This window comes from Styela clava, chromosome 10 (genome assembly GCF_964204865.1).
Source record: "Styela clava chromosome 10, kaStyClav1.hap1.2, whole genome shotgun sequence".
Classification (NCBI taxonomy): Eukaryota; Metazoa; Chordata; class Ascidiacea; order Stolidobranchia; family Styelidae; genus Styela; species Styela clava.
In genome coordinates, this window is record NC_135259.1 from 19,638,059 (window position 1) to 19,651,469 (window position 13,411).

The 13,411-nt window shown below is 36.1% G+C and overlaps 1 protein-coding gene across 7 annotated transcripts in view; it reads right to left on the bottom strand.

Moving 5' to 3' along the window:
• Window positions 1–13,411, bottom strand: part of LOC120337443 (uncharacterized) — a 53,538-nt gene that overhangs the window by 23,381 nt on the left and 16,746 nt on the right. For 6 of the 7 annotated variants that reach the window (XM_078116876.1, XM_039405202.2, XM_039405198.2 and 3 more), the window contains 3 exons: window positions 7,462–7,625; window positions 6,302–6,413; window positions 684–755 (listed from right to left, as the gene is read on the bottom strand). In XM_078116876.1, coding sequence (XP_077973002.1) covers window positions 684–755; window positions 6,302–6,413; window positions 7,462–7,625 — 348 coding nt within the window. The remainder of the gene's footprint in view (window positions 1–683; window positions 756–6,301; window positions 6,414–7,461; window positions 7,626–13,411) is intronic. The other variant, XM_078116877.1, reaches the window with a different exon arrangement.

Sequence of the window (13,411 nt, forward strand, 5' to 3'; positions counted from 1 at the left end):
GTGGTTACAGATATACATTTTAGTTGTTGTGCAGAGCAAAATTCTCAAAGTTTGGCACAAATTTTAGTTTTTCAAACTAGATATAAATCATGGCTCAACTCTACGGCAGCGCTACTCCACTATTTTCACCAAAGGTCGTTCACGGTCGTGGCTCTACGGGCTAAGCGCTAGGAATACGATCGCCACCGTACCTCTAATTACTCTGCGTGGGTTCGCAGGTTCGAATCCCATGCAGGGATGGTTATGTGCGAGAGGATTGATGGACTCCTCGCTGACGTTGGGTGGTTCACGTAACCGCTGGTCGGTTACGGCTTCCTTCACCACCAAGTCCATGCTTCCGAAAAAAAAAAACAATACAGTAAAAAACTAATCTCATACCAGACTTGGAATGGTAACCGGACGAGAGGCCGTGGTTCGCCATATGGATAAGCCGTCATATCGGCTTTCCTCTCCCCCGGGATAAATATGTAAATCCTATCCTATCCTATCCACAAAATTTGAAAATTACCACGGTCCGGTCATTCTAAAATATATATTTTAAGTATGCAAACAAAATTTCAAATGCATCAATTGGCAAAATACAAGAGCAATGCGTAATATCATCTTCGGTGCCGGTATGACAACGCTTCAGTTGTGTAACTTCGCAACGAAATCAATAAAAAAAGAAACCACAGCAATCTTACCAAACATTCTGCCAAGTTGTGAAACATCAAAATGACTCGCATGCATTGACCTGGGACGCTGCTGTGCCTTCCCTGAGTGTTAGTAATCAGTCAAAAGTTTATTTTGGGCCATGATCGAAGACACAAAATTTGAAATTTTGGAAAATTTCAGGAAAAAAATATTTTTTTTAGAAATAATGTTATTAATTGTCCATAATTGTTATTACTGTTAATAAGCAAGGCCATATCTTCTCACAATTTTCTCACAGTTCTTATTATATCTTAACCAGGTTTGTTTTATTTTAATCAGTGTTCATTTGAATTATTTTATTTATTCATATACCATTTTATACGCACATTATTAGTTGCACCAAGAACATAAATTTTTTTTTTACATAATCTAATACAGGACTTTATGACAACCTTATATTATTTTCTATTTCTCAAAATTTTTTTCCCTGTGTAACCGAAATATTCAAAATTTGAAAACGGTCGCCGATCAGAATCTAAATTTCTAGTTACTATGGCAACATTGTGAGAGTGGACCACGAATAAAGTTTTGACTGATTATGTTGGTTATTTCAATGTTTCTGGGTTAAAACAAAAGCAAACGTGTTAAAATAAATGTGAACATTCCAAATAAAAGATAAAACTGTGAGATTGGGAATCAAGTCAGAACTGAGACCGTGAGTTCAATTTTATGTTTTTCATGCACACTTTATGATGGACACCCATGAAATTGATTTAAACCAAATTAACATTCAACAAATAATATGCTAAAATAACTTCAAAGGAATGTAATTTCCGTAAAATTTCATTACATTGAAAACTATATTGAAGAGACACTACGAGTCCAAAAGTTGTAATTCATTTAGAAGAGGCAAAATTAAAAGAGTGTATGAGAGTTGCTTAAAATGGGCAGAAATTAAATAAACTAATATTTAAGAGTTTATTCAAAACTTTACCCTTGTTAACTTCCTACTTTGGATCCGTAATTGGCCATTGTCGCACAAAGATGTATAGGGGGCATAACCAGGAAAAGGGAGATTCTGAAATTCCTAATCGCTAAGTTAGACCATGACAGTTAGTGGGTCTGGTCTAGTCAAGTCTTGAGAGTCTAAAAGGGCCTACTTGTCTGACTTCCATCCAAATCACAGTTTTCTCAAAATAAGAATAAATAAAATCAAAAATACATAATGCAAAAATGATAAGATCATGCATAATCATCAATCATTTCATTAAATCCAAAGCAAAACATGCAATGCTATTATTCTGGGAAGCAGATTTGATTAATCTCCTCTTAATATGACATCATAAATCATAAAAACGAGGCAAATTATGACAACACAATACAGTAAATGATGTTTTGAAACAGATTCATCATAAATTACCCAAAAAATTAAATTTTGCCAAAATTTTGCACGAGTTAACGAAATACTATTACAATTTAGCTATTGGTAAATTGTTTTTTCAAATTAACATCTTGGGAGACAAAACATGAACCAAACAAAATTAGGCAGAATTAGCCATTCTTGTTTACCAGCAGATGAAGGAGTCCTTTTTGTCATCCGTGTTGCATCGAAATAGTGGAATGGCGAAGGGGAATCCCCTCTTCCACCTCCTCCCCCACCCCCACCAACACCTCCTTGTGATAAAAAATGAAATTTTAGTGACAAAATCAAAACAAGCAAATCAGTTTGTGTTAGTGAGGCATACAGTAATAAGATTGATCAAACTCATATGAATTTTTTTTAACCACATCGCCTATTTACTTATTTCGCTCCAAGCGAGGCTCTATACAAGCAACTACTGATATCTCACGATATGTAAGGTGTTGGTTGTTGCGTAGCTTACAAGCTGAAAAAGTTTCGATTCAGAGATCCTTTCATTTTTGTTTTGTATTGGCAAAAGCCATTCGCATTTTTATACCACGCTTGATTAATCACGTCTTTTGTTCCCTGTACAACCAGCCAATGATATTTAACAATATGCAAGGAGTTGGAACTATTTAGAAAAACCGGAATCTCCCTAGTTCAGCATTGCCTGACCAATTTATTACATCCTGATAAGCTGATGGGTATGGTTTTTGAATTTGAGATTTCACCAAATTTGACAAAATGAATAATAAAAAAAAGTTCCAAAAAATTTGAGAATACTCGGAACAAATTGATCTGGCGAAAAGTACAATAGTCGGATCCAATACACCACCTCATGGTATTATGAACAATTTGGTGAATATTCAACATTGAAATTAGCCAAAATAATTGAGCAATATGGAGGGTTTGAGGCCAATCGTACGGTAACCGTGGCCAACCAAGCAAAGTTGGCAACGCATTAAACATTTGCTGATTATATTTCTGAATAGAATTTCCCATTGGAACTTTCAAACATTTTTGATTGGCGACATTAGCTTGGAGCTACTAGGCAAGGTTTGATCAATCTTATTTTTCATGATCACCAATAAAAGCACACACCAGGCATGTTATCACTTGCACATAAGAAGCATTATTACATGTGGGCACAAAATTTTGAGTCTGCAAAATATATATAAATTACGGCTTCACTTATAAATCACGGTGCTATCACCATGCATGTTATTACTCTTAAATAAGAAGCATTATGAAGCAAATAACTGTGGTTATACGTCCCTAAAAATTCGGGGTTGCGCAAGACCACCTCTGTGCAATTCTGATAGTGGTTAATATGTATATGGACACTGTATGTGATTCGAGGGCCTCGTTGCACACTGGCGCGAATGTAGATTTTGTCCGACCAATGTCAGACTTCATCAGACAAGCCAGACATCTGCCTGTTATCCATTTTCGTTAGTGTGCAGAGCAAGATTCTCAGAGGGCGTAAATTTTAGTTTACACAAACTAAATATGAATCACAGCTTAACTCTATGGTACTAAGCACTCTCTTGAAAATTCAAAATTGTGTAATAAAAAAAATGGGTGACTGTTATAAATTTAAAATGCTTAAGCAACACGAGATCAGAATTTTTTTTTTATTCGACGGCCAATTAGTTGGACGTTAGAAAAAGATAATTCGACATTATATTTCATTTAAAATCGTATTATTGAAGCTATTGAAAAGTCGATTATCGATCCAATTATCTTATTATTTTTAATTTCTGAAAAACCTGATTCCGTTATTTGTATCAAATTTTACATCAAATTCAAATGCCTATTACCTATATTTAATTTAATATAATTTGATATTATAAAAAAGAGGAAAAATTCCAAAGTAAAATGAAGAATCCCAATCATTTTTTTTTTGTAAAAACGTTGTATCACAATTTTAAATCCCACACAAAATTTCTGATTATTTTATTGTTCGAAATTTTTGAAAAATCCGATTTCTATTTCACAAGGACTTCAAATACCTCCCACTTTTCCCTAATCTAATATAATCTAATAGACTGACATATGGCTGATTGATCAAACCATGTAGGAAATAGATAATCCTATTTAATTACATATGTTCAAAGATTAATGTCTTTATGGGAGAGAGGTTTTGGAAAATCATAGTTATTTATGAATTACCAGTTATGGCTTTGTACTGAGCAAAATTTGGACTTAATTTTCTAAGCATTTCTTAATATTTAACTCATTTAATAATAAAATGGAATATTTGCTCAAAGCACTAACTCAATAATAAAGGATATTGATCTCTGAGTAACGTTATGGGCGTCCACCAAAATACCAAAAGCTACCTAGACTATAAAGAATTCTAGTGTGAATTTGAAGACATAGAAAAAACATTTTAAAATCAAATTACCATGAATGAAAGTATATTTCAATTTAAATGCCAAAGCACACATATTCTTAAATTTAATCCTCCCTTCTTTCCCAACTGATAAATAGATATCATTCCGTTAACCACAACCCTCATTGATTGATTAATAATGGGTACTCCCATAGTATGTGTAACAGGTTACGGCTGTTTGAGTTTGGGAACTGTCTGTGTTAGCCAAGTGAATATACCCCCTTCCAATAGGTTTCCGTCGTCCCTTTACACAACTTGATGTAAAGTGGGCGAACAAAATAAGTTCCCTCCATTTTGGTACACACACCTCTAGAGCACCGATTAGTGAGTTAGCAAGTTCAAGCACTATTAGTTATCACACCACTATGTATTAAGGGCAATAATATCTTATCAACAGAACAGTAAACACCAATCAATTAGCAATCAGAACCAATTTAATAATTCTAGGTCATTCAGAAGTCTTGTTTCACACAAACACTAATAGATTTCTGTAATATTTTGTCAGCCAAACCAAATGATTTATCGTTAATGTCTCATGCCTTTTTTTACAATAAGCTATTTGGAATATGCAAATCATAAGTTTGTTTTCTTATTATTGTTTAAATTTGATTCTTCCCATGCCTGGCTTTGGTAGAATCATGACTGGCGTTATTCTAGGTCGAGCGTACATTGATATGATTTGAAATTTTTGTGCTCTCGTAGTATGTGAACCAAGATGGCGAATACCAGAACATAGTATGTGTGCCAAGTTAGGGTTAGGCCATAATTTTATACCAATTTTCTTTATTTTGGTTCAATAATGAGTTCTGGGACTAGCCAAGTGACTCCCGTAGTATTTGTACCTGAAATTATGGCCTAACCCTAACCTGGTACTATGTTCAGGTGTCTGCCATCTTGATTCACATACTACGGGAGTACCGGAATTCTATCAATTTAGCCTGGGAAACAATGATAAAAATAGCAGCACTAGCATTTAAAATGTTAATTAAGGGAAGAATAAAAATGAAATGATTCCGATCTCCCACACTTTAATTATCTCAGCTAATGGGGAATTTATAATTTATAATGGTACTAAAGCAGACCAGCAGAGACTAACTCTCAATCCTTCCTCAATGCCTCTCTGTGCTAGTCAATCCGTATGCATATATAGCAAGGATGCTGTAGCAGGAATAAACATGACTTCACCATGCAATCCAAGAGTTCTGCTGATATTTGTGTTAGTGTACAGTAGGACTCTTGGATTACATAGTATAGTCACGTTTATTCCTGCTACAACATCCTTGCATTATGCGCATTCAGATCCACTAGCGCAAAGGCATTGATGAAAGATTGGGAGTTAGTCTTGTGGGTACTCCTGAAGTATGTGATCCAAGATGTCGGACATGGAATGTTGTAGTATGTGTACCAGGTTAGAGTTAGGCCATAATTTTATCCCAATTTTCCTTATTTTAGTTCCATTACGAGTTCGGGGACTAGCCAAATGACTCCCGTACTATTTGTACCTGAAATTATGGCCCAACCCTAACCTGGTACACATACTACATTCCGGTATCCCCCATCTTGGTTCACATACTTCGGGATTAGCGACTCGTGTAACCTTTACTGATAGTTATAGTGCAGCGAGACTCTGGAATTGTATAGTAAAGTAGACGAGACTGGGAATTTTAACCCTACAAAATTGTTTAAGTATGTGCACCAAGATGGCGCACAACCTTAACATAGTATACATACAAGGTTAGGGTTTAGGTTGTGCGCCATCTTGGTGCGCATACTTCGGGAGCACCCAAAATTGTATGATTTCTATTTGGTCTTTGAACTCTATGATTTGTAGAAAATTTAAGCAAAGTGAAGCCAAATCTACAAGATCACACCTCCTCCCCACGACCATCTTTTATTTCCTCTGTCTGACGAAGAACTTCGTTTATGTCTCATTTTCACTTCAAAAACTTGTTCAGTCTTTGCGATCTTGGCTTCTGCTTTTTTCTGCAAAAGTAGGAAACATTATAGAAAAAAAATGCAAATTTAATTGGCTTGTACACTTCACTTGTGAATGTTATAAGCAGAGATGTACTAAACTAAACGTATTTGAATATACACAATTATTTATATATGATAAGGTTAATTCCTGAAAAACCTTGGAATATTTTTATCAAGAAAGACATTCTTCTGCACAATTTAAATTTATTATTCAGACCAATCCAGTTGTTATCGCTAGATTTCTGAAGGAGATAGAGTTATTTAGCAAGATTTTTAGGAGTAAAATGTTAAAGCAAAAGCTAAAAACTCAAACACAATATTTTTTCGTCTTCAAACTTCGTCGTCAAACCATTTGAGAAGTAAATAAACCAGAGATTCTCAGATTATTATTAATAGGAAAGTGTTTTGTGAGAGTCCGTTCAAGGCAAGTTTATTTGCACTCCCTCAAAACTAAGGGAGACTCATCTTTGAGCAAAGTCATGACTGAAATTCCAAACGGCGATGCATTAGGCACCATTGAAATCAATTGATGCAAGCCTTGAATATTCTGCCAAAACGAATACAGTAAGAAGATGTGGAAGCTGAATAGTACAGAGAAGTTTTTCAGATTGCTGTATTAAAATGACAGTACTCCCGCAGTATTTGCAACAAGATGGGGGACACTGGAACGTAGTACGAGTATCAGGTTGGGGTTAGGCCATAATTTCAGGTACAAGTACTACGAGAGTCACTTGGCTAGTCACCGAACTCGTAATAGAACTAAAATAAGGAAAATTGGAATAAAATTATGGCCTCATCCTAACCTGGTACTGTGGTACACATACTGTGTTCAGGATTTTTGTCCATCTTGGTACGCATACTTCGGGAACGTCAAAAAGACTGCCAAAATCATTTTCACACAGTTTTAAAAGAAAGCATGATCTTGAAATAGCCAAATCTCCAAAGTCACATTCTTGAGGCTAGCTGCCCTACTAGATGGTTGTTTGGCGTGATAAAAAGAATTTTAGAACAGCAAAGGAAGTGATCTGATAATACTTGAAAAAAGTCAAGATACCTTATCCTCGTCCAATTGTTGTTTCTTTCTCATCTCTACCTCCCTCCTGTGTTGGTCATCTTTCATTTTATTTTCTTCGATCTTTCTTCTCTTTTCTTCTTGTCCCTGCAACCACTTCATGTGTGCTTGGTTTTCACGATCACGACGTAATTTTAAATCCAATTCTGGTTTGAAATACAATGAAATACAAGTTAAACACACAAAATTTTGAAATGTAATTTTTTTTTTATCACAGTGTGAGTTCTCCGTTAGTTTTGATCAGTGTTAGCAAACAATGTTAAATATAAAAAAATAACAAAACTATGAATTACAAATTAAAGATATAAGAAGATTACAGTTTCGCATTGCATAGTCGTTTGAACAGGGTTATTTTAACATGGGGGTTATGACAGGAGACTTTCAAAAACTTTATCTTTTACCATGAGCAAGAGCTATAAATCACCGTATATCCTCGTATATAAGTCAAGTTTAAAACTCAAAAAAAAAGTTGTTAAACTAAGGGGACGGCTTATACACTCATAACCCTGATCGCACTAAAAATTCGACTTATGCGCTTATAACTATGACCGCACAAAGGGTTTGACAGAGATATTTATCATTTTCATTAATTCTCTTCTGCAATCATTTGCTGTGATAGGTGCGTACCATGTGTTACAATTTGTAGGGCCAGCTTATAAATTTTTATTAATTACTAAATTCATTAAATTACGGTATATTTATAAATTCACTATTTTATTATGGTTGTTTTAGGGTCGACTTATATGTGAGATCAGCGCTAACGCGAGGATATAAATCGAATCAAAATTGATTACCGTATGTTTTCTATCACAAAAAGTATATATCATCCCAGAGTAGGGAATCGAGGGTCGTTTTTCATAAACAAATTTGCTCAAAGAAGGGTCACACGGACTTAACTCAGAAATATAGAAGATTGATCTCTAAGCAAAGTTACGGGCGACCACCAATGTGCCACACGAGCTACTGGGACTATTAAGAGTTATGGTGCAGAATTGTGTGATAATAATTAACATTGACGCGGGGCTTAAAGCAGTTTATGTCAATTCGATTTATGGCTGGCCCTTTTCTCTCAGTTTTCAGAGTCAAAATTAGAAACAAATCCATCTTGAATTTAAAATTGGGTGCTGAAATACAAGATTAATTTTGATAAAAAAGTTGAAAACTTTGCTTGATTTTTAAAATATCTTAGAAGAAAAAGGTTGGCCCTTTCGATTTTTACAGTTCAATACAATTTTACTTGATGGAAAATGCAGGATTAGCAAACACTGCAGTAATACATCGTTCCAAATAGATATGAAATGTACACATGCTCACATGCTCTTATCAATATTTATATTATGTAAGATGCACCATGACCAAATCCCGTATTTTTTTAGTGGGACACTTGGAAATTTCATGTTATTGCATAGTCCATTAACATCAGCCTTGACAGAAGTTGTAGCAACCCTTAAAAACTGACTGGTCACACAATATGTATTTTATGTACTTTATTTTATTTATGTATTTTATCATGTATTATGTACCCATGCAAGCAGTTTTTTAAAATACGAACTGTCAAATTGGTATCGATTTTATGCCTGATGGGGAAAAATCAGATTGTTGAGAAGGGCCACACAAAATGGCTTGGCGGGCCGAGTTATTACCCGCCTGTAGCACACCCGTATAAATGAAATACGTATAAATAAATACTGTACGATATGAATGACCTGGGTTCTAGTTTTTGTGTCACCCTTTATTTAAATGCATCTTATGCCATGCAAGTTATCTATATTACAGATAACAGTCATCAATTAATGTAAATTAAATAACAGAATCCGCACACTCTGGGTTCACAATAATGATGCACAGATATTGTGTCGATGGAAAAAATATTCATTTGAGGAGTTTTTCCATATATATTGATAAAGAGTTTATTATTCATGAATTTTCTCAAATTCACAATTGCCTTTGATTTAAAAAGTGAATGAAATTTGACGATGAAACTCAAGCCTAGAGACCAGAAAAGTGATAAAAAACGTCATGGAATAGGTAAAAAAAAGGGTACTCCTGTAGTATGCGAACCAAGATGGCAGACACCAGAATGTTGTATGTGTACCAGGCTACGGTTAGGCCATAATTTCAGTTACCAATACTACGGGAGTCACTTGGCTAGTACCCGAACTCGAAAGAGAACTAAAATAAAGAAAATTGGAATAAAATTTTGGCCTAACCTTAACCTGATACACATACAATGTTCCGGTGTCCGCCAACTTGGTTCGCATAATACGGGAGTACCGAAAAATGTACATATCAAATAACTGCGTACGTCTAGCCTACACAGACATAAACATGATATGAAATACCCTTATATATCCGTTCACTTCACTACTTTATTTCTCATAAGTACAAGAGTTGCTATTTACTAAACATCACAATCCCATAGTATATAAAGACCTACCGTATTTTCTCGACTATACGCCTATCATGCGGATAAGCCGACTCCCTAATAACAGCTTCGAAATAGTGAATTTATAAAAATTCGCATATACGCCGTTTCCACAAATCGTAACACGGCGCACGCATCTATTACAGTCAATGATGTTCAATTCAAATTTAATATTCAAATATCGCGATTCGCTATGATCTTGTATATGACACATACATTCTAGCGCCGCTGTCCACATTTTAATTAAAACAATTTTCGATTATTATATTTTCTGTTTTATCGTAATGGAAGACAGCACTTTGCGGCACAACTAAATTACTGCCAACATGAAAGGAATTAAATCAGCGCCGACTTGAAGTACCAAACGTATAACATGAGGACATTTTTGATTGAAAATATTTTACAATCATTATTTTATATTAAGGTAGTCCAGATATCCTGAGCGGACACGGCAATAAATTTGGTTATTTTTCGCAAGTCTTCTCAAACATGATTTATGTGAGCTTCATATATGGGCTGATATATTTTATAATGTATGCCAAAGTGTCTGCCGATTATTTAATTGACTTTGTGTACCCGCTGTTATTTGTCTTAATCCTAAAAACAAAAACGTGGCCGGTGCAATGAAGCAATCCCTGCCCGATAACGGCACTTCAGAAAGAAAGCGGCTACCACGAAATATGGTGATTGATTTATGACCCTTCCGTTTTGCTGATTCAGGAAAAAACGGAAAACACAGCTGTTGCCTAACCCATGGACGTACAGCACAGTATTTATCACATCATATTTGAACATTACATTATATTTCATTGCATGTTTTAACTGTTTCGTTCTTGTTCTTTAGATTGTATTTTACTTAGATTGCTTAACTTGGTTGGCCTTGTACTATAGTTAATACTTCATGTGAATTGATTTAAATATGGCGCTGCGAGCAGGATACAGTTGGAGAGATTTTTTCATATCAGCTGAAATACCTGCGGAGGAAGCATCAATATATTCTAGAAAATTCATGGAAAACCGTATAACTGAAGTCACACTTCCTAATCTATCTAAAACAGATTTGTCTGATTTGGGTATCCAAGCTGTTGGGGATATTTTAGCCATCCTCAGCCACAGCAAAACAAAAATGACACTCGAAGCCCACACACAACAAACAATAGATGCACCAAGAAATGACTCTAATATCATAAAGCCTCCTCCACCCAGAATGCCGCGGATAGAAATAAACATGACACGACCTCAATTTCGAAAATTCAAAACAGATTGGGAAGTGTTTGAGAAAATGACAAAACTTTCTGATGAACAATACAGTTCCCAGTTATACAACATGTGCGATGAAGCAGTTCAAACAAGCATAATCAACACAGTAACGGACTTTTTCAGTCTCGATGAAGAGGATATTCTTAAAGCAATTGAAACAATTGTTACACAACGTTCAAACCCCACAGTTCATCGCATGAACTTTGGTGCAATAATTCAAACAGAAACAGAATCTATTCAGGAATTCATCACCAGACTGAAGTCAGTAGCAGTGGACTGTGAATTTTCTTGTCCTCAATGCAAACACAACCTATCGTCACACCACGTTCGAGATCAATTCATCAGAGGTGTCCATAGCACAAGCCTCCAGACTGAATTGCTCGCCAAGGCCAACCAATTTAAGACTTTAGAAGATGTTATCAAACATTCAGAAGCCTTTGAAACCGCTGTAAGAGACCAATCAAAACTTCAGAAAACCGCAGAAGTATATGCGGCACAAACTTACAACAAACAAACACCAAACACCCGCGAATCGCAAAGGCCATGCGCAGGTTGTGGAAGTCTATCTCACGGATTTCCAGGTTCAAGGAACCGTTCAACAAAATGTCCTGCCTGGGGGAAAACTTGCACCAACTGTAAACAGCTCAATCACTTTGCTCGAGTTTGCCGACAGGTGAATCAGCCCCAGAAAAACCAACCACAAGCAGAAGCTAATGCCCTACTAGCTCATGTACGTTATAACAAAAAACGTCACTGCTTTACTACAGGACAACATGGAATGGATGAAATTCAAGCAACAGTACATCCATTTCCTCAGAATCGCAACTCGAAACCATGCACGGTACTAATATTCCCAGATAGTGGAGCAAACATTTGCTTAGCTGGCCCAAAGCATTTGCAGAGCATGCAAATCAAACAAAATCAGTTGCTTAAATGTCATAAGATAGTGACGGCAGTTGGAGGATCAACACTGACTTGCTTCGGCTGGCTGCCGGTCAAATTTGTAATTGGTGGACACTCTACCACACAACAAGTTTACATTTGTAACAAAGTGGATCGTATGTACCTCAGTCGCCAAGGCTGCATTGATACCAGAATCCTTTCTAAAGCATTTCCTTACCCTATGGAAATGGAAGCAAACGTGGCAAAAATTAGCACAGCAGACATCCCCACTAGTGAGAATTCATTGGACCAATTACCAAAACGACCAAGAAATTTGCCATTCCCACCAATGGACACGAACGTCCCCCGACTGGAAAAGTACTTATTGGCGGAATTTGCAAACACTGCATTTAACAATGTCACACCATTTCCAAAAATGAATGCACCCCCAGCCCACATTCACCTAAAGTCTGATGCTCAACCATTTGCACATCATACTCCTATTCCAGTACCATACCACTGGAAAGAAGCAGTGAAATCCAGTCTAGACAGAGATGTAGAAAGGGGTATTATAGAACCTGTCCCTGTAGGGCAACCAGTTGAATGGTGCAGCAGAATGGTAACAATTGCAAAGAAGGATGGCACACCCAGACGTACTATAGACCTCCAGCACCTAAACTCCCAGTCATTGAGAGAAACTCATCATTGTCAGACACCATTTCAACTGGCATGTCAGATACCTCCTAAAACTAAAAAGACCGTACTGGATGCTGTAGATGGATATCACGTCATAGAACTGGATGAGGAAAGTCAGCATTTAACGACTTTCATAACTGAATGGGGAAGATACATGTACAAACGAATGCCTCAAGGATTCATTGCAGCTGGAGATGCATACACAAGACGTTATGATGATATTATAAACAATACACCTCGCAAAGTAAAATGCGTTGACGACACGCTACTATATGATACAAATATAGAAGAAGCCTTCTTCCACACTTGGGATTACCTAGCAACATGCGCAACAAATGGCATTGTACTGAATTCAAAGAAATTTAAATTTTGCAGAGACACAATCTCATTCGCAGGATACAACATAACACCAGATGGCATAACACCATCAGCAGAACTTCTCAAAGCAATTAGAGATTTCCCAGTCCCTAAAGACATCACTGGAGCCAGATCTTGGTTTGGTTTAGTTAATCAAGTTTCATGGGCTTATTCAATAAGTGAAATAATGTTACCTTTTCGTGAACTCATAAAGCCAAACTCAAAATTTTACTGGGATGAAGCTTTGGAAAAAATATTTGAAACATCAAAACAATTACTGTGTGAGACAGTTAAACAGGGCATACGTTCCTT